The sequence below is a fragment of the Ovis canadensis genome, chromosome 3, assembly GCF_042477335.2.
Source record: "Ovis canadensis isolate MfBH-ARS-UI-01 breed Bighorn chromosome 3, ARS-UI_OviCan_v2, whole genome shotgun sequence".
Lineage (NCBI taxonomy): Eukaryota > Metazoa > Chordata > Mammalia > Artiodactyla > Bovidae > Ovis > Ovis canadensis.
Genome location: NC_091247.1, coordinates 180,156,368 through 180,176,229, shown reverse-complemented (window position 1 = coordinate 180,176,229; position 19,862 = coordinate 180,156,368). Strand labels below are relative to the sequence as shown.

The 19,862-nt window shown below is 42.0% G+C and overlaps 1 protein-coding gene across 3 annotated transcripts in view; it reads right to left on the bottom strand.

The window, feature by feature from the left end:
• C3H12orf75 (chromosome 3 C12orf75 homolog) overlaps nt 1–19,650 on the bottom strand; it is a 45,668-nt gene extending 26,018 nt beyond the window's left edge. For 2 of the 3 annotated variants that reach the window (XM_069581071.1, XM_069581070.1), the window contains exons 1-2: nt 19,113–19,638; nt 2,069–2,093 (exon numbers count right to left, since the gene is read on the bottom strand). In XM_069581071.1, coding sequence (XP_069437172.1) covers nt 2,069–2,093; nt 19,113–19,158 — 71 coding nt within the window. In that variant the 5' untranslated portion in view covers nt 19,159–19,638. Of the gene's footprint in view, nt 1–2,068; nt 2,094–19,112 lie in introns of all 3 variants that reach the window. The other variant, XR_011255286.1, reaches the window with a different exon arrangement.
• Between the last annotated feature and the right edge of the window lie 212 nt (nt 19,651–19,862).

The window sequence follows — 19,862 nt, the reverse complement described above, 5'->3', positions numbered from 1 at the left end:
ACCTTTAAAAGAAGTCATGCAATCAATCTCTCCTTAAAGAAAAATTATGAGATTCATTTGTTACACACTAGCTATGTCCCCAACATGATACTATGAACTAGAGGGGACTTCTCTCAATTCCCAATAGAAAAAAAGTCCAAACTGCTGTAAGAGTTCAGAAGAGGGAGATACCACAACTAACAGAGAGGTCAGGGATGTTCTTCTCATAAAGGATAAGACATAAGCCAAGAAGAATAGACAGAATTTTTACAGACAGAATTCGCCATTCCAGGCAGAGGGAACAGCAAAAACAAATGAAGGAGGCAAGACAGAAATCAGGAAGTCAGTGTGAGACCCTGAGAGTGGTCTCAGAGCACCCAGCTCCCAGCTGGGTCCTTGACCTTGTCACTCCCTGACTGCAGGGCTTCCTTCTCCTAAAGGCTGAAACCCAAAGGGCTTTTTCCTTTTTGCAAAGGATTCTGGACTCAATCCCATGGGCAATGGAGACTAATCTAAAATTGGGAGCAGAGATCTTGAAAGGGCAGGGGATTAACCTGGCAACAACGTACAAAAAAGGAAGGGAGAGACTGAAGGAGAGATGGAGACACTGCCATACCAGGAACACATAAGGATGCTGAACGCACTCTTGCTAGATGCTCTGGTAATAAACTCAACCACTGCAACCAGGAGACTGAAGTATTCTACACTGCTTCCTTTGTACCTCAAGTTCCATATGAAAAGCTTATTTAATCCCCCCCAAACTTTATAGCCCTAATCTAATCTTGTCTGGATTCCTTTTTTGTAATATATATATATATATATAAATGCCTGACTCTTCTTGTGACAAAAGCTTTCAAGTCCCACCGATCCTTTTGCCCTACAACTGCTCAAGCCTAAAAAAAAAACCTGTGAACTCCATGTATGCCAACAGGGAGGAGACAGCCAGGCACTCCTCTGCCCACCACCCACACCCACCCTCAGCACCACTCATAATAAGAAACAAAGCCACTTACCCCCTCCTTCATGCAAACCGAACGGACCAGTTTAGGAGACCACCTTGCACTCTCTAGAAAGCCTCATTATGTGAGTAACACATCTTCTGCCCTCTTGGTCCGTCTGTGTGGCACCATCAGTCTTGACCTCCAAACCGATTGCAGCGGCTTGAACAGAGGCTGGTCCCACAATCCATGGAGTGACCACAAACGCTCTTTTTTCTATTTTTCTCCTTGGGGGCTCTTCATCCCTAACTTCTCCCTTCCCTACTCCACCCTCACTACCCAGCTCCCTAAATGACACTTTTTTTTTCCAGAATATTTGCATTTTATTTATCTCTTTTTAAATTGAAGTATAGTTGATTTACAATGTTGTGTTAGTTTCTGATATATAATAAAGCAAAGTGATTCAGTTATATGTATATATTCAGTCATATATATATTCTTTTTCATATTCTTTTCTATTATGGTTTATTACAGAATATTGAATATAGTTCCCAGTGCCACAAACACTCTTAAATAGTGAACTACTGCAATGTCCTATCTATACCTAGATTCAAGGTAGGAAGATGCAGAGAAGATACATGATGGAAACCCTCAAATGGTCCTGTGGTCTAAAATTCAACTCAGTACTGATTACTTTGAATGGACATATACATTCACTCAAATGTCTATTTATCAACTTCAAAGCAATTCAGTGTGTCTTTAGTAAATGGTTGGCTCCCACCCCTCCCAACAGGCTAAACTCTAAGATGTTGCATAGTCATAGAAGCTAGATGCTTAATTCTGCCATAATCACAGGCTTGCAATTAGAAATCTCTACACAAGCTAGGATGGAAACACAATTAAACATTTCCCTTTCATAAAGTTCTGGGTTAAAGTGCTAGGGCAACTGAAAGGCTAAAATAAAAAGCCACAAATAATCCCTTCATTTAAATAGCACTTTAGTTACAAATCAAATGAGAGCCTTGATTTGTGTTCAGTACAGAAAGTACTTCCATGTCTCTTCAGCCAAACCTGCATATCTAAAGGTCATAATCATGAAAACAGTGTCTTCCTCAGAAACAGTTTAGAAAATCACAACATTAAGTACTTACACGTCTTTAGCTGCTCCTGCAGGGCCTGGAAGAAAAAAAAAGATATTTTCTTGTTATCTTGATAACACTGGTACAAAAATCTTAAGCCAAATATCCAACTAAAATAACTTTTCCAAGAGATGAGTTGAGAATATGATTTTTTGAAAGATCATCTCACAAAAGAAGAAAAAGGAGAACAGAAAAATCATAAAAAGCCAAATCTTAGGGTTAGAATTTATTCTGTCCATTTTTAACAATTCCTATAAATTATAAAGGCCTGATTCTGAAAGAAATTTTATAAGACAGCCCAATCTAATCTGCTAATTTTACAGATACAGTAACAAATTTGAGAAATATTTTCTTTTCTAAGCCACACGACTTCTAAGCTGGTACCTACATGGAACTGTTATGTTACACGATGCACTAATTAAAAAGTAAAGCAAAGTCACACGACAAAATGGAGATGACAGCCTAAATGAATTGGGAAGTCTCAAAGATGCTAGCCCAGATCCAAAAGGAGTAACATTCATTTCCAACTCTTATCCTATTTGCTATTGAACCCTCTAATTTCTGCTTCCCACCCACATGTCAAAAACAACCCATCTCGTTTGGACCCCAGTCCTCTCACTTATCACAGATTCTCTGCCCACAACACAGTTTCATCTGCACTTCTGCCCCCTAATATCCTTACCTAAACAAACAGAACTTAGTTCCAACTTTAAAAGCTACATGGAATTAAGTATCATTTAACCTCTTATAACTTCACTTCCCTCATGTCAAATGAGGAAAATAAAAATATCTTTTTCAAAAATTACCGTGAAGTTCTTTAAAATCTATATATCTCTATCAAAATACCAATGACATTTTTCAAGAAAATAAAACAAATAATACTAAAATGTCTACAGAACCACAGCAGACCCTGAATTGCCAAAGCATCTTGAAAAAGAACAAATCTGGAGGCATCATGCTCTTGATTTCAAACTACATGACAAAGCTATAGTAATCAAAACAGTATGTTATTGGCAAAAACACAGATGCACAGATCAATGGAGCAGAATAGAGAACCCAGAAATAAACCCATGTATACATGCTCAATTAATTTACAACAAATGGGGCAAGAATATGCAATGTGGAAAGCATGGTCTTTTCAACAAACTGTCTTGGGAAAACTGGACAGTCGTATGCAAAAAAATGAAACTAAACAACTATCTTACATCATACACAAAAATTAACTCAAAATGAATTAAAGTCTTAAATGTAAGACCTGATACCATAAAACTCCTAGAGGAAAACATAGGCAGTAAGATACTTGACAGTGATCTTAGAAATTAATGTTTGGATCTGATTCCAAAAGCAAAGGCAACAAAAGCAAAAACAAACAAGTGGGACTGCATCAAATTTTTAAAACTCCTGCACAACAAAGGAAACTATCAACAAAATGAAAAGACAACCTACTGAATGGAAGAAAATACTTCTAAATTACATATCTGATAAAAGAGGTTACTATTATAAATATATAAAGAACTCATAAAACTCAATAGCAAGAGAGAAAGAGAGGTTGGCAGAGGGAGAGAAACCAGCTTGATTTTTAAATGGGCAAATAATCTGAATAGACATTTTTCCAAAGATGACATACAGATAGCCAATCGGTACATGAAAACATGCTCAACATTACTAATCATCAGAGAAATGCAAATCAAAACCACAAGATATCACCTCATGCCTGTGCGAATGCTTACTTTCAAAAAGACAACAGATAACAAGTGTTGGCAAGTGATGTGGAAAAAGGAGGATACCAGTGCATGCTCTTGGTGGGAATGTAAATCGGTGCAGCCACTACAGAACACAGTATAGAAGTTCCTCAGAAAAATTAAAAATAGAACTACCATATGATCCAGCAATTCCACTCCTGGGCATTTATCCAAAGAAAACAAAAACACTAATTCGAAAAGATATATACACCCCTATGTTCATCACAGCTTTTCTCACAATAGCCAAGATTGGAAACAACCTAACTCCAGCGATGGATGAATGGATAAAGAAGATGTGAGATACAGATACAGGAGGATAGACTAATGGAATAGAATTCTACTCAGCAGGCTTCCCAGGTGGCGTTAGTGGTAAAGAACCCACCGTTCAATGCAGGAGATGTTAAGAGACCCAGGTTCAATCCCTGGATCGGGAAGATCCCCTGGAGGAGGGCATGGCAACCCACTCAAATATTCTTACCTGGAAAATCCCATGGATGGGTTATAGTCTATGGGGTCACAAAGAGCTGGACATGACTAAAGTGACTTAGCATGCACTCACGCACATGAAGAAAAAAGAAGGAAATCTTGCCATTTGCAACAACATGGATGGACCTTGAGAGAATTACGCTAAGCAAGATAAATCAGAGAAAGACAAATACCATGTGATTTCTCTTATATGTGCAATCTCAAAAACAAAACAAATGGAAAAAAAAATCATAGATACAGAGAAAGGAATGGTGGTTGCCAGAAGGTGGGCAAGTTGGGGAATGGGCAAAACAAGTGAAACAAGTCAAGATATACGAACTTCCAGTTCTAAAATAAATAAGCCATGGGGATGTCATGTACAGTACAGCTACTACAGTCAATAATACTATACAGCATACTTGAAAGTTGCAAGACAGTAAATCCTAAAAGTTAACTATGTATGGTGACAGATGGTAACTAGACTTACTGTGTGATTTCACTACATATATAAATATGGAATCATCTTATTGTATACCTGAGACCAATATAATGTTATACGTCAATTGTACCTCAGCAAAAAAAAAAAAAAAGTAATACATTTTAAAAATTGAGACTTCCTTGGTGATCCAGTGGTTAAGACTCCACTCTCCCACTACAGGGGACGCAGGTTGATCCCTGGCTGGCGAAGTAAGATCCCACGTGCCATAGGGCATAGCCAAAAAAAATTTTTTTTTAATTATAAAAAGATGTGAACAGAACCAAGTCTGGCACCTAAAAATAGCTCACTGTTATTGGTAGTGGTGGTTTAGTCACTAAGTTGTGTCCAACTCTTGTGACCCAATAGACTGTAGCCTACCACGCTCCTCTGTCCATGGGATTTTCCAGGCAAGAATACTGGAGTGGGTTGTCATTGCCTTCTCCAGAGGATCTTCCCAAACCAGGGATCGAACCTGGATCTCCTGCACTGCATCACTGTTATTAGCAGTCACATTTTCCTTAGTATCTCAATTTTCCTATCTATGAAGTGGGAGTTAACTCCTGTACAAGTCACATAGGTATGAAGATAAAGGAAAACGTGCTACAAAATAAAAACAAGTCTGCAGGAAGAGTTATTGCCAAAATTGTAAGAACTTTATCCAAGAGATATTAATCTAGGACCTATAATACTGCAAATTCAAAGAAAAGAATAAAGATAATCAAGACTATGTGTCAGGCTTCCCTGATAGCTCAGTGGTAAAGAATCTGCTTGCCAGTACAGCAGACATAAGTTCAATCCCTGACTTGGGAAGATCCCACATGCCGTGGAACAACTGAGCCTGTACACCACAACTACTGAGCCTGTGCTCCAGAGCCCTGGAGCCACAGCTACTGAAAACTGGGTACCCTAGAGCCCTTGCTCCCCAAGAAGAGGAGCCACTGGAATGAGAAGCCTGTGCACCACAGCTATAGAGAAGCCCCTGCTCGCCGCAACTAGAGAAAAAGCCCAAGCAGCAATGAAGACCCAGCACAGCCAAAAAATAAATAAACAAAATTATTTAAAAATGAATTAAAAAAAAGACTATGTCTCAAATAAATTCTTTAAAGGTTTTGACCAAACCTGAACTTTGTAACAAACCTCAGAGTCTTTACTCAGGGGAGAGTAATATTTCTGTTTCACAACTCTCACTAAGATTATATAAATAAAAATGGCTTTGGAATCTGAGATCATAAAACCAAAAAAAAAAAAAAATCCTAAAATTAAAAAAAATCTTAAACATAATAGTGGAGAGTTCGACAGGAAAAAATAAACAAAAGATTAGTGCCAGCAAAAAACTCATAAAAATGGACATTTTATTTCAGAATCAAAACAAGCATGAGAATCTGGGAGAAAGTCTAAAAAGAAAATAAATATCCTCGTTTTCTTAGTTTCATTTTCATGGAAAAAGATGGGGAATGATTGGGGGTTGCTCAGGGGAGGAGAGAGCAGAAGGCATCAGAACGGATTCTGGGATGTCACACAGAAAGAAGACGGCGGTCATGATGTGAGGGCCACGCACGCTGGGCCAGTAGAGACGGAGCGGAGGGCAGAGTGGACAGAAGCCACCTCACTGCCTCTGAGGGACGGCAGCAGGGTGGTAGGGAAACAACAGCATGGAACTGGAAGGAAGAAGACCCAGGTAAAATTCCTGCTCCAGGATTTTATTTGACAGTCCCTAGATCCTTCTGCTTCAGCTTCTAATCCTGGGCCGACAAAGGCACCGGAAAAGACAAACCACAGTAAGCGTGTGTGTGAAATTCATTTCAAAACAGTCACATGTTGTCTCCTCAGCATCTGTTTCCATCAGTCACCAGAAACCCTGCATCCACTTCACCTTGACTCCGGGCACCCCCACGGCCTCTTTCCTGTTGGGTTCACCATCTAACTTCCCAGCAGGCCCAAGGCAGATGCCAGGTGTTACCTTCCAGAAGGAAATCAGCAGCCCATTTCTTATGTTCACAAATGCACCTCTCTTAAAGGGCACCATCTATTTAACAACTGCAGTGGTGACGGAGGCCAAGAAGTTAGAAACACTGACTTGATGTATATACATCAAGCCTATAGATATGAAGATATGATTATAATGTACATTCATCTTTCTAAAAGGGAAGAAAGCATACACCTTCACAGGAGCAAGGGATTAATGATAAGCTTATAACCAGGGCAGGTAGAACATGACTCCCTGACATACAACTTCTCAGAGAAAAAGAAAAACAAAATCTGTAATTGTTGAAACTCTCAGCAAAAATATCTGAATTTCTAGGTATATAAAATATGAAATATCTTTTTGCAAAATATCTTTTGTTTTGCAAAAGTATAAAATCATAAAATTACTAGAAAGAGAAGGAAAATTCTGATTACCCTCAGTGCAACATTTTAATCATATTTCATCTAGACATTGATTACAGTTAACCAGATGGAGAGTTCTTCTCTAGATAATTTATGCAAAAGATACTTTGACTAGAACAATTCAAATAGCAGCAAAATCCTATTTGCTCTAAGTTGTGTTTATGATTCATGAGATTCATCATTTATTAAACAAATATTTATAGTGGTGTAGCTACTTCTTTCAAGGCCCCTGGGGTAGAACATTTTTCCCTGTTAGTACTACTTCATTTCCTGCCAAAATGCCTCTCCACTGTTTAAACATAGCTATGGTATATTAACACAAGGGAAAGCAGGTAACCATGTTTCTTGTGGGAAAGAAGCACCACAAAATATATAGACCTAAATTAGAATTTTTGTGAGTCAAAAGATTTAACGACTATTTTCCAAAATTGTATTATTGATCATTATAATTTTAAATATCTTCCTAAAAAATGGAAGTGGGAGGTAAAGGTCTGCTCTCAGAAAAGTATCATATTCAGTTCCAGTGACAAAAAAATGTAAGTGGTTATGGTATGTAAAGAACACTTCCTTCTGAATACAACTGTTTCTTTAACACTTAGAAGATTGTTGTTTACAATATTGCCTCATTTCACCGTGATTGTGTATACATATATATTTTTTTGATGGAAGTGCCTGCACTGTGGGGCATGCAGGATTCCTCAGCCAAGGATCAACCCCACGCCCCCTGCAGTGCAAGCGTGGACTCAACCACTGGACTGCCACTGAAGTCTATACCTTTTACTTTCATCAAAAGATTTTAAAATTGTATTCATGAGTCCCAAAGTCAAGAGTCTCAGTCACTTAAAAATGTACAGGAAATGCAATTTATTCAAACATTTTAAAAAATTAATCTGATGTTGAGGAATCGTAGAAAGATATTTGGTCTTCATTCCCTCTTCCTGGCACAGAGATTCTAAAACTCTTGGAACTTCCCGAGAGAAGGGTGATAGGTAGGAGCCTGTTTCTTCTAATGAGGTGACTCTTGGCAGGACCCCAGGTAGCTTCAGGATGGGGGCTGGTTACAAGAAAAGCCAAGGCTTGATTAGAAGCTTGGAACTTTCAACACCACTCCCTGTCCTCTTGGAAAAAGAGAGGGGCTGGAGACCAAGTTAATCGCCAGTGGCCAATGATTTGATCAATCAGGCCCATGTAATGAAACCTCCATAAAAACCACTAAAAGGACAGGGTTCAGAAAGTTTCTGAGTTGAACATCCATGTGCCAGGAGGGAGCACATCCCAATTCTATGGGGACAGAGACCCCTATGCCTGAGACTCTTAACATGACCTCTGTACCTCTCCATCTGGCTGTTCATTTGTGTCCTTTATATAAACTAGTATGTTTAATCCAGTAAGGAAAGTACCTTCCTGAGTCATACCAACAAACTGTCAGATCTGAGGAGGGGAATGTGAGAACCCCCAAATTTGCTGTCAAGTCAGACAGCAGTGCAAGTAAGCTGGGGACCCAATACTTGCTACTGGTGTCTGAAATGAGACCATCTCAGGCGACTCAGCACTCAAACCTACGGTGATAGACAGTAACTCCACATATGAGCATCAGAATTGAACTGGATGGTGTCAGAGAACTGGAGAGGCAGATGGCATCCAGGAAGGAAAAACCTCTCAGATAACCTTCACATTTTATAGAAATTGGGCACCCCCATAAATAACTGAGGCTCTGAGCAGCCTTGAAATGCTGTATGAATCACAGTAAGATTGAACGGTGCTGTATCTGCTTCGGTAAATGATTATTCACACTGCAGGTATTGTTTGTAAACTCTTCATTTTCTGATTTTCTGATTTTATCTCATTCCAGGAACAATTAGAAAAGTGTCTTCTGTGTTAGTTCCGCAGGAATGCTGTAACAAATCACCACAAGCTAAATGCCTTAAGACAACAGAGATACGAGCTCTCGGAGTTCTGGAGGACAGAAGTACAACATCAAGGTGTCAGGAGGTCCCAACACCCTGCAGAGGTTGTGGAAAGAACACGGTCCAGGCCTCTTAGCATCACGGGACAGTAGGTCCTCCTTGGCACTCTGTGGCTGGTGGCCACACAGTGCCTTCTCTGTTCTACCCCTGTCCTCACATCACCTCCTCTCCATGTCTGTCTTCTCCTTGTCTGCCTCTTCCAAAGACGTTTCATCACTTAGGATTTAGAGACTATCCTGATAATCTAAGACGGTGTCCTCATCTCAAAATCCTTAATTATACCAGCAAAGACTCTTTTTCTGAACAAGACAATATTCACACATTCCAAATTAGGATGAGAACACATCTTTTTTAGAGGTGACCATTCAACCCAATACACTTCTCAACCCTGTGCTCCTCCACCTCTCCAAAAGCAGAAATTCCCTTTTGAAAAAAAAATACATAGCAAAATTAATGCTGAGGAAAAATTAAATTTAATATGACATGTCACATATTCTGCAAACACAGACAAAATTTTACTTCTAGTGCATGATAAAGCCAGCTGCAATATACATCAGTTCAGTGATATTAAGCAGATATTTGTAACATGTTGGTTCCTATAGACAGATGTTTATTGGCAATCTAGATTGCCCTGTACTGCCCAGTACATTTTCAATATGGTTCAGAGTCATATATTTATTTTTATGAATTTCCTTACACATGCCAAATTTTAACAGAAAGAAAATATTTATCTCTTTTAAAAGAAAGGTCACATACATATGTACATTTGAAAAAACACTCTAGTAATGCCTTTTTCATCCCTGTTCCCTATGCACTTCATAGCGCTGATATAATATACTGGAACTGCTCACAAACAAATGAATCGCTAAATTACATAGTAAATCGTATCTCTTTGTTCAGACTGAGTAGTGATAACTTAAACACATACACCAGAAAATAAAATTATGCACATGAAGAATTTCTAAAAGGCACTGAAGACGCACAAATCACTCTTCTTTTAATCAGACATATAAATGATTATGGCTCTTATGGGAAATAATAAAAATATGCAGGGACGTTTTGCTCTTTATTTGTTTTATGAAAGAAAAACGTCTCTCTGAGAATTGTGTAAACATAATTGTAGAAAGAAAAACAAAGCTCCCTTTAATTTTGACAGCTTGTTATGTCTCCTCTGACCCATAATAGTTCTAAAACTATGTCATCAGCTCAATTTGGCCAAAAGAAATAGAACAACAGCTCTTTAGTTCATCTACAGCAATGTCTATTTTTCAATAAGCCAATAAGAGACACAGAATCGTAAGTCATTCCTTCAACAGTGGAGAAAAAATGTCAGATCAGTGTATCCTAAAAAGGTAAATTTTTTAAAGTATAGTTGACTTACGATGTTATGTTAATTTCAGGTACAACATAAGATTCAACGTTTTTATAGATTGTGCACCAAAGTTATTAAAACATTATTGACTATTTTCCTTGTGCTGACTTACATCCATAAGACTTACTTATTGTATAACTGGTAGTGAGTCTGAGTGAACTCCGGGAGTTGATGATGGACAGGGAGGCCTGGCATGCTGCGATTCATGGGGTCGCAAAGAGTCGGACACAACTGAGCGACTGAACTGAACTCAACCTCTTAATAATGGAGCTTTCTCTGTGGCTCAGCGATAAAGAATTTGCCTGCAATGCAAAAGCCGTAGGAGACACCGGTTTGATCCCTGGGTCAGGAAGATCCCCTGGAGGAGAACATGGCAACCCATTCCAGTATTCTTGCCTGGAGAATTCCATGGACAGAGGACCCTGGCAGGCTATAGTCTACAGGGTCACAGAGAGCTGGACATGACTGAAGCGACTTGGCACACACACACCTCTCTTAATACTTTCATCTATTTCACCCATAAGCCCCCCTCACTACCTGGCAACCACTAGTTTGTTCTCTGTACCTATGAGTCTGTTTTTGTTTCATTATAGTGATTTGTTTGTGTCATTTTTTAGACTCCACATATAAGTGAAAACACATAGTATTTGTCTTTTTCTGTCTGACTTATTTAACTTAGCTTAATATCCTCTAGGTCCAACCCATGTTGTCACAAATAAAATTATGTCAATGAATGTGGATGTTCTTAAGAGAAAATCTCTTTGCTTACAGGTTGCCCTTGCCGAATACTATGCTTTCAGTAGATAAAAATTAATAAACACAGCTATATACGTATAGACATAAGGCAACACATTGACATTTAGCTGCTATAATTCAAGCTATGTCTCTATTGAGCTGTAAGTGGCTCATGGCAGAGTTGAATAACTCTCGTGGGTCACCTTCATGAAGCAGTCACGTGGTTGCAACATCGATCCTGGGGGGCTGGAACAAGTGAACCTCCTAATCCTTTCGTGCCAGAGATAACTGTCTGTGCAGAGGTGTTTCCACACATCTTGTCATTCACATCACGTCAAATGCGGTCCATCCAAGAGGATAATGGGTCACCTGCATCCTCCCACATTCCCTTTAGAGGGAGTAGCAGCTCCTTCCAGTCTCCTCCTGCTGTGCTAAGTCGCTTCAGGTGTGTCCAACTCTGCAACCCCATGGACTGGAGCCTACTAGGCTCCTATGTCCATGGGATTCTCCAGGCAAGAATAGTGGAGTGGGTTGTCGTGCCCTCTTACAGAGGATCTTCCCAACCCAGGAATCAAACCCAGGTCTCCCGCATTGTGGGCAGATTCTTTCCCACTAGCGCCACCTTTCTCCTAGGCTCTAATAGTTTGTGTTCATTTTCATTTCTCCCTCCTGCTACCTCCCCCGGGCTTCCCTGGTGGCTCAAATGGTAAAGAATCTGCCCGCAATGCGGGAGACCTGGGTTTGATCCCTGAGTTGGGAAGATTCCCTGGGGAAGGCAATGGCACCCCACTCCAGTACTCTTGCCTGGAAAATCCCATGGATGGAGGAGCCTGATAGGCTTCAGTCCATGGGGTCACAGAGTCGGACACAACTGAGCAGCTTCACTTCCACTTCCTACCTCCCTCACATGTAGCAGGTCCTCAGCATAACTGGCTTGCAGGGGTCCTTGATGTCAATGCCTCCACCATTCACCAACAACCGTCTCACTTCACAGACTCCTGATGACAGCCTTAAATGACATTACTCTACTGCTGGCTCCTTCCTTCTACACCAGTCTATGGCAGTCTTTCCCTGAATTAATAATAACACATTGAGTACTTAGACAATAAGGCACTGCTCTAAGCCCTTTATATATATTAACTCATGTAATCTTGAGTAGGTTCTATAACTACTCTTCCATTCTACAGCTGAGGAAACTAAGATACAGACAGTTTCAGGAAGTTGTCCAGGTTATGCAGCTGATAAATTATGAAAGCAGGATTTGACCTGGGGTCTTTGGGCTCCAGAGCCTCCTCTCAGTTCTGAGGCCTTCTTGTCTCTCTATCCTCCCCAACTCCCATCCTGACAGTTCTTACTTCCAACACTCTGCAACCAATGTGAACTACTGACCCAGTCAGGACAGACTTCTCACTGCCCTGAAATGCACCGAGCCCATTTCTGTCCCTATGTTTTTGTACTGCTCTAAAAGTGCCCTCCCTTCCATTCTCTGCTTATCCAAATCCTGCCTATTCTGCAAAGTCAAATCAAGTCCCACCTCTTCCAAGCAGGCTTCCCTGGTTGCTTAAGGTTTTATTTCATTCTCTAGTGCTATATCAGTCACAGAGTACCTACACAAGTTGGGACTTAATTTTATATCTTTTTTGTTTCCCCAATATATTTATCCACTCAACAACAAAAAAATTTAAGACCCAAAAAATTCCACTGAAAGACTGAATATTGGTCTCAAGGCTGAGCGTCCAGCTGTGACAAGACTCTCATGAAGCTTACCTTTGGGGAAGGGGAACAAAAATGACAATAAATAAAATATCAGCTCTCCAGGAAAGAGTATTTCAAATAGACAAATAACAAGAATGAGTGGAGCATGTTTAAAGAACAGAAAGATAGATTGGTTGGGGCGGCGGGGGGGGGACTAAGTGAGCTGGGGAGAAGAAGCACATAAGATATTAATGACTTCTTTGATGATATCAGCAAAATTTTATATTATTATCACTACACAGCCTGGACTAATGCTGAGCACAGTGGCTGAATTTCAGAACTACCAAACCATTCCAGTAGTCATGTGTGGATGTGAGAGTTGGACTATAAAGAAAGCTGAGCACTGAAGAATTGATGCTTTTGAACTGTGGTGCTGGAGAAGACTCTTGAGAGTCCCTAGGACTACAAGGAGATCAAACCAGTCACTCCTAAAGGAAATCAGTCCTGAATATTCATTGGAAGGACTGATGCTGAAGCTGAAGCTACAATACTTTGGCCATCTGATATAAAGAACTGATTCACTGGAAAAGACCCTGATGCTGGGAAAGATTGAAGGCAGGAGGAGAAAAGGACGACAGAGGATTAGATGGTTGGATAGTATCACTGACTCAATGGACATAAGTCTCAAACTCCGGGGGTTGGTGATGGACAGGGAAGCCTGGCGTGCTGCAGTTCATGGGGTCACAAAGAGTCGGACATGACTGAGTGACTGAAGTGAACTGACTGAAACCATCTACAGATGTAGATGAAGGCTGGACTGCATAGCTACAGCAACAGAAGAGAATGAGATTATGTATCTAATAGAGGATAAGGTGATAACTAACCTAAGTAACTGGACCCAAAAGAATTATAATAACTCCCTGGGTACAATGATAAAATAGAATAAAATTCTTCCCCGCCTCCTTAGACTATTAGTATATAAATAACAGAAGAACCACTATAGAAAGAGTCTAGTAATAAACTAAGTTACAGTCAGATAGCTGCTACTTACACATCTCTGGTAGAAAAAGCAACTCAACAATTCAATAGCAACTCAACAATTCAATCAACTACCAGGAGCAGAACACTTCTGAAATGACTCTGCTGCTGCAAATATTTTTCACAGCCTGCAAAATAGTCTACACTGAACCAGGCTTTTGTACACATTTGGAACCATCCAAACTTTGAAGGGATTTTTCTGGTTCACATAAAATAGGATTTCCTGGTTTACATTACAGACTCAGGCAACAACCTACATGTATAACTACACACAGAAAATGACTGACCTGCTATGGTTCATCAGCTCAAATGCAGGGGTGTGCATGTCTCCACCTAATTAACGAATATATGCAAGGAAAAACAAGGGAATAGAGAATCTGGTTGCTGAGCGAGAGAGTGGTGGAGACGGAGAGCAAAGACAAACACAGAGAAAGCAACAGCTCCCTGCCCTATAGCAAACGAAACCCTTTCTAAATGGACTCTTTATCTATCAAAGTAAGATAGATATTATATGATATCACTGTGGAATCTAAAATATTACACAAATGAACGTATCTACGAAACAGAAACAGACTCACACAGAGAACAGATTTGTGGTTGCTAAGAGGGAGAGGGGATGAGAGAGAGATGGACTACGAGTCTGGGGTTAGCAGATGCAAACTACTATACGTAGGATGGAAAAAGAACACGATTTGACTACATAGCACAGGGAACTATATTCAATATCCTAAGATAAACCATCATGGAAGAGAATATTTTAAAAACTATATATAACAATCTCTTTGCTATATAGCAGAAATCAACGCCACGTTGTAAATCAACAATACTTCAATTTTTAAAAGATGGTCTCTTAAACCCAGACGTTCCTCTAAAGTTTAGAGTCTAGACTTTACACTATGCGGGGGAAATGTACTGAATTGTCACTGAATGGAAAATACAAGTCCTGTATAGTTCTAGGTTTGAAAAAATCAAATTCCTACATTGAGACAGTGATGGTCCTAAAACATCAGATGGGGACCACGCTGGTATAATCAAAGTGGTTCTCATGTCCCCTTCTACCCTGATAGCATGGATACTTTGACTCCTCCCTGAAGACTTCTCTGAATAAACTATCATTTATTCCACATCTCTTGGGCATTTGGATGTTCAGTGTATATTTGACTACACTTTGCTTTGCAGGTATTCTCAAATGGTGAATCTTCCTACCTCAACAACCAACTCAAGAAGGGGAAAGCTTGATTTCATTCTACAGTCATCCCTTGCTGGCTGCCCCTACTCTTGCCCTATAATTCCCTAATAGAGTATGAAACTTTGCATACAGAGGTGGACCATGTACTAGCTTACAATTAGAAATCTACTGCAAAGGAAATCTGACCTAAATTATCTAGGGCCTGTATGAGCTGATTCCTTCTGGCTGTTTGATCACTGTACTGCATTTTAGCTTCTCCATGTATTGGACATACAGAATCAAATTTACTGAAGCACACTACTAAATACCAATTTGTCATATAAACCAATTTCACCAGACAAAAACCAAGAAAAGCTGTTGTCCAGATAGCCCAGGGAAAATAAACAATTATCTGGTTTTACCTGAATTACTTAGGGAGTAAGACAGGGCTTACAATGGCAATTTCAGGTTGGGGTTCCTTATTATAAAGTGCTAATGTATCCTCTGAAAGCAGATTTGCTGTGTTCTTACAGAAAAATATTCAGGGAACACCATTTCACCTTCAGTGTGGTATTACTCCACTTCTATATAGTAATTACAGTAGAACGCTATTCTGTTGCTCAAAAATTAAAGTGAAATGCCCACAGCGGCAGCCAGCACAGTGCCAATGTCAAGCTTGAGCCTTACTCTCCACATTCAAGTTCAGCACCTGCCCACCATCTTTCTCTCTCTCTCTCTCTTTTTTTTTTTTTTTTTTTTTTTGCTGAAAAGCTTAAAAATGACTATTGAAGTGTAAGACTCCTGGGACATTTCAGAAGTTTTGCACTGTAATTACTGGAGGGTGGAGACAACACCAATTTAACGCATTTCATTTTACTTGGGTTCAGTGACATGCATTTGCAGCTTGGGCAATAGCGTATTTAATGCTGATGCCAAAGTTCACAATTGAAAGAAACCTTTGCACTGTGGTTTAGTTCTCTTACCCTTCCATCTCTCCTCTTGATGCATTTCCTTTCTGAACCCAAGGTGCTACCATCAACTAACAGAAAATTTCGAAGTAACGATGACCAAAGCCTGAGGCTAGGCACCCGGACTCACCAGCAGAGAAATGTTTGAGGGATGACTTCTCAGAGACAAGGGCAGAGTCATCAAAGAGGTGACGCAATAACTCCCAACTCATAATGTTTTCCTCTCCTTCGTGTTTTACAGTCTGCCCTCGATATTTTCCTCTTCTCTGAACATACAGTAATTTTTAGCAAAGAGCGAGCTTGAGGAGAGAACAGCATGCTCTTACAGGAGCTGTCCTTCGTGAACAAAAGTGAGGCTACTCATCAAGAAGACATGCGCTCAGAGTGGTTTTTTTCAATATAACTGTATCTCCCTTTACATAAAAAGGAATGTGCTCATTGGGGGAATAAAGGTCAACCAAATATTTGTAAAGAGAATCATGTTGTGCCTATTTCTTACATCACCATTGTAGAGCTCACTTATCATCATCCTGGTTTAGCAATGGAAAACCTCCCTCTGTCTCCAAACCTGACAAGCAGTTCATTAACAAACAAAAATATAAATGAAGTACGCTGGTGGTGGTGGTTTAGTCACTAAGTCACGTCCAACTCTTGCAACCCTATGGACTGTAGCCTGCCAGGCTCTTCTGTCCATGGGACTTTCCAGGCAAGAATACTGGAGTGGGTTGCCATTTCCTTCTCCAGGGGATCTTCCCCACCCAGGGGTCAAACCTAGATCTCTTGCACTGCAAGCAGAATCTTTACCTACCAGGGAAACTCTCCTCATTAGAACAGTGGTAAGTGAAGAGTTGACTCATTGGAAAAGACTCTGATGCTGGGATGGATTGGGGGCAGGAGGAGAAGGGGACGATAGAGGATGAGATGGCTGGATGGTATCACCGACTCGATGGACATGAGTCTGAGTGAACTCCAGGAGTTGGTGATGGACAGGGAGGCCTGGTGTGCTGCGATTCATGGGGTCACAGAGAGTCCGACACGACTGAGTGACTGAACTGAACTGAAGTATCCCTGCCTGTCACGCAGGAGACTAGGGCTCAATCCCCTGACAGGGAGGCAACACACCCTGAAGTAAGCTAGCTCTGCTTTAAAGTAAATGGGTTACAAATCCTTCCTGCGATTTCTTTTCTTTCTTTCTTTTTGTGATAATATGGAAAACGTACCAAACTAAAGGTAATGGTTTTTAACCTTTATACAAGTAAGGTGCACATGCAGTGGAAGGCATAGGGCCACAGTGCATGTTAGGTTGAGAGATTATATTTGACCCTTGAATAACATGGGGATCACAGGCGCCAACCCTCCACAGAGTGGAAAATCTGAGTATAATTCATGGTCAGCCCTTCATGTCCGCAGTCCCACACCCCTGGATTTAAACGACTGAAGAGCATGTAGTACTACAGCACTTACTATTGAAAAAAAATCCATGTATAAGTGGATCCACGCAGTTCAACCTCAGTTGTTAAAGAGTAAATTGTAATTCCTGGTGCAGGATGTGGTCTTGACATGGTTCCAGGTTTCCACACAGAGCTCTCTGGCCACTCTCAAGTGAGACTCCTGTCCTTATGCTAAGGCACTAATTAAGCTAACTACCTCTGACTCTGTTACAAGAATTGAAAGGGTTTTTCCCCTAGGAGCTCTCTGCCTGTCACAAGACTGGGAATTTAATTTGAGATGGTAAAGATGACCTGTAAGAGATAAACTTTTCAATGAATCATTACCTGGCTTCATTCACAGCTTTGGGACTAGAATCCCACACATTTTAGTGCCTTCTCCTAAAATATTCCGTATGTGTGGTCACTGACAGCCAGAGAGGAATAACAAACTTCGCTAATTAAAAGAGCAGATTGCCATATTAGATCCCATAGGTGAACATCAAAATAAACTTTAAAATAAATAAACTGCAAAGGCTTGAATTTTAAACTACATCTTCCAGGAGGTCTGGATCAAGGGAAGTGACAGGCCCAAGGTCACAAAGTCATTGAGCGGGCATTCACTCCCGCCCTGGAAACACTGCAGCATCAGAGCGCTGTTCCCATTTGCTGGTTGGGATGGGATGTGGCGTCTGATTGATCTCAATTGGAGGAGATATGAGTTCTTTATCCAAAAGACACCAAAATAGGTCAGCAGATACTGTATTATTCAAAACAGACCCAGACTCTTAAATCAGTAGACACTAGCTGAGTCAAAAAGAACGGCTGAGTTTTGGAATAAGTCACTTGACACAACGCCTGGCTGACTAGGGGGAATCTAGACGACTTCCCCGGCCAATCAACACAATGAAGAAGTGTATAAAGAAGTTTCAATTTTTTTTAATGAAAAATATATGAACAGATCACTGCTAATATTAAAGCTCTGTCACACATATTCTAAAGCATCCTCGATACTGCAGCTTCTCAGAGGAATCTTAACAGCCCAGCCGGTCTTAAACATCAAGACAGACTCAGATGAATTTTTTAGTGCCCTGTTTGCAGTTCTCAACCCACTAGCACCTTCCCTCCCCCTAAAGAAAGTCCTGAATCTTTCTGCTGCACTTTTCCAGGTGCAGACTCTGGGTTGCGAGGGGCTGGGGCCCGAGGCCTGCGGAAGCGAGTGCGAGAAAGCAGGGAGCAGACGCTGGCCACGACTAGGAAATCTCTCTCCTAGGAGAGTGCCGGGACTACCCGCTGCAGGGGAGCCCCGCCACCAGGGCTCCCCGCGCTCCCTCCGCAGGATCGCCCTGCAGGTTCTCCTCATTCAGGCGTGACCTCCCCCGCACAGGGAGCGGAAATGCCGTTTTCAGTCTGTCCTAAACCGGACGATCGGCTCCTGTCCCGAAATAGGGGACGGGGTGAGGGGGCTGCACGCCCTCCCTGCCCCGGGTCCCCGCGCCCTTCCTTCTCGCCGCCTCTCTCCTGGCCTCTCCCGCAGAGGCGATCAGCCCTGCAGAGCTCCCCGCCGCCCCAGAGTCGCGATCCCCGCACCCCCAGCTGCCCGCCGCGCTCACCTTGGCCCGCGCCCGCGCTGGCGGCGGTGGAGTTCCCGCAGCCCATCGCGCCGCCGGCCGGGGAAGCCCCGCTCGGGAGCTGGCAGCCGCAGATCCTGGGGGCGGAGACGAAGGCGGAGGGCGGCGCGCCCCGAGCCGGAGGCCGGCGGGGGACTTACGGGTCCGAGGGTCTCTCAGGGACCACCTCCTCTAGCTACCCAGGAGCGCAATCCAGGGCGTTGCAGGCCTGGGCCGGCAGGGGCGGAAACTGCAAGGCAATCCTCGCCCCCGCCGCGCCCGGCTCTGGGACCCCGCCGGACCCACCCGTCACCTCGGCAACCGCGGCGCCGGCCAATCCTCAGCCTCCTGAGGGCTCCCCGGCCGGACATTCGTCGTCGTTAAGAGGGGGCGGGAGTTTAAAGTGGGTTTGGGGGTGAGGGCGGGGCTGAGGGGTGTGGCCGGCGCGGGCTGGAGGGTGAGGCAGGGCAGTGGAGGACGCCCACCTGGCGGCCCTTCACATCCTCTTTGCCTTTTCTTCTCTTTCCCCACTTCCCCTCCCTACTTCAGGATGTGTGTTTTGGGAAGGGCGGGGTGGAGGGGGGACCGGGAGACGGGAGGAGGTCGGTAGAGGAAGTGGCGGGGAACACCTGTTTTGAGCAAATGGGCGCTCCCCTCCCCCAAATATATTATATTTCTATAAACGGAAATCCATTTCTGCTTTAACAGAAAGCCAATACAACTCTGCTCCCCCATCCACACTGGCCAGTAACA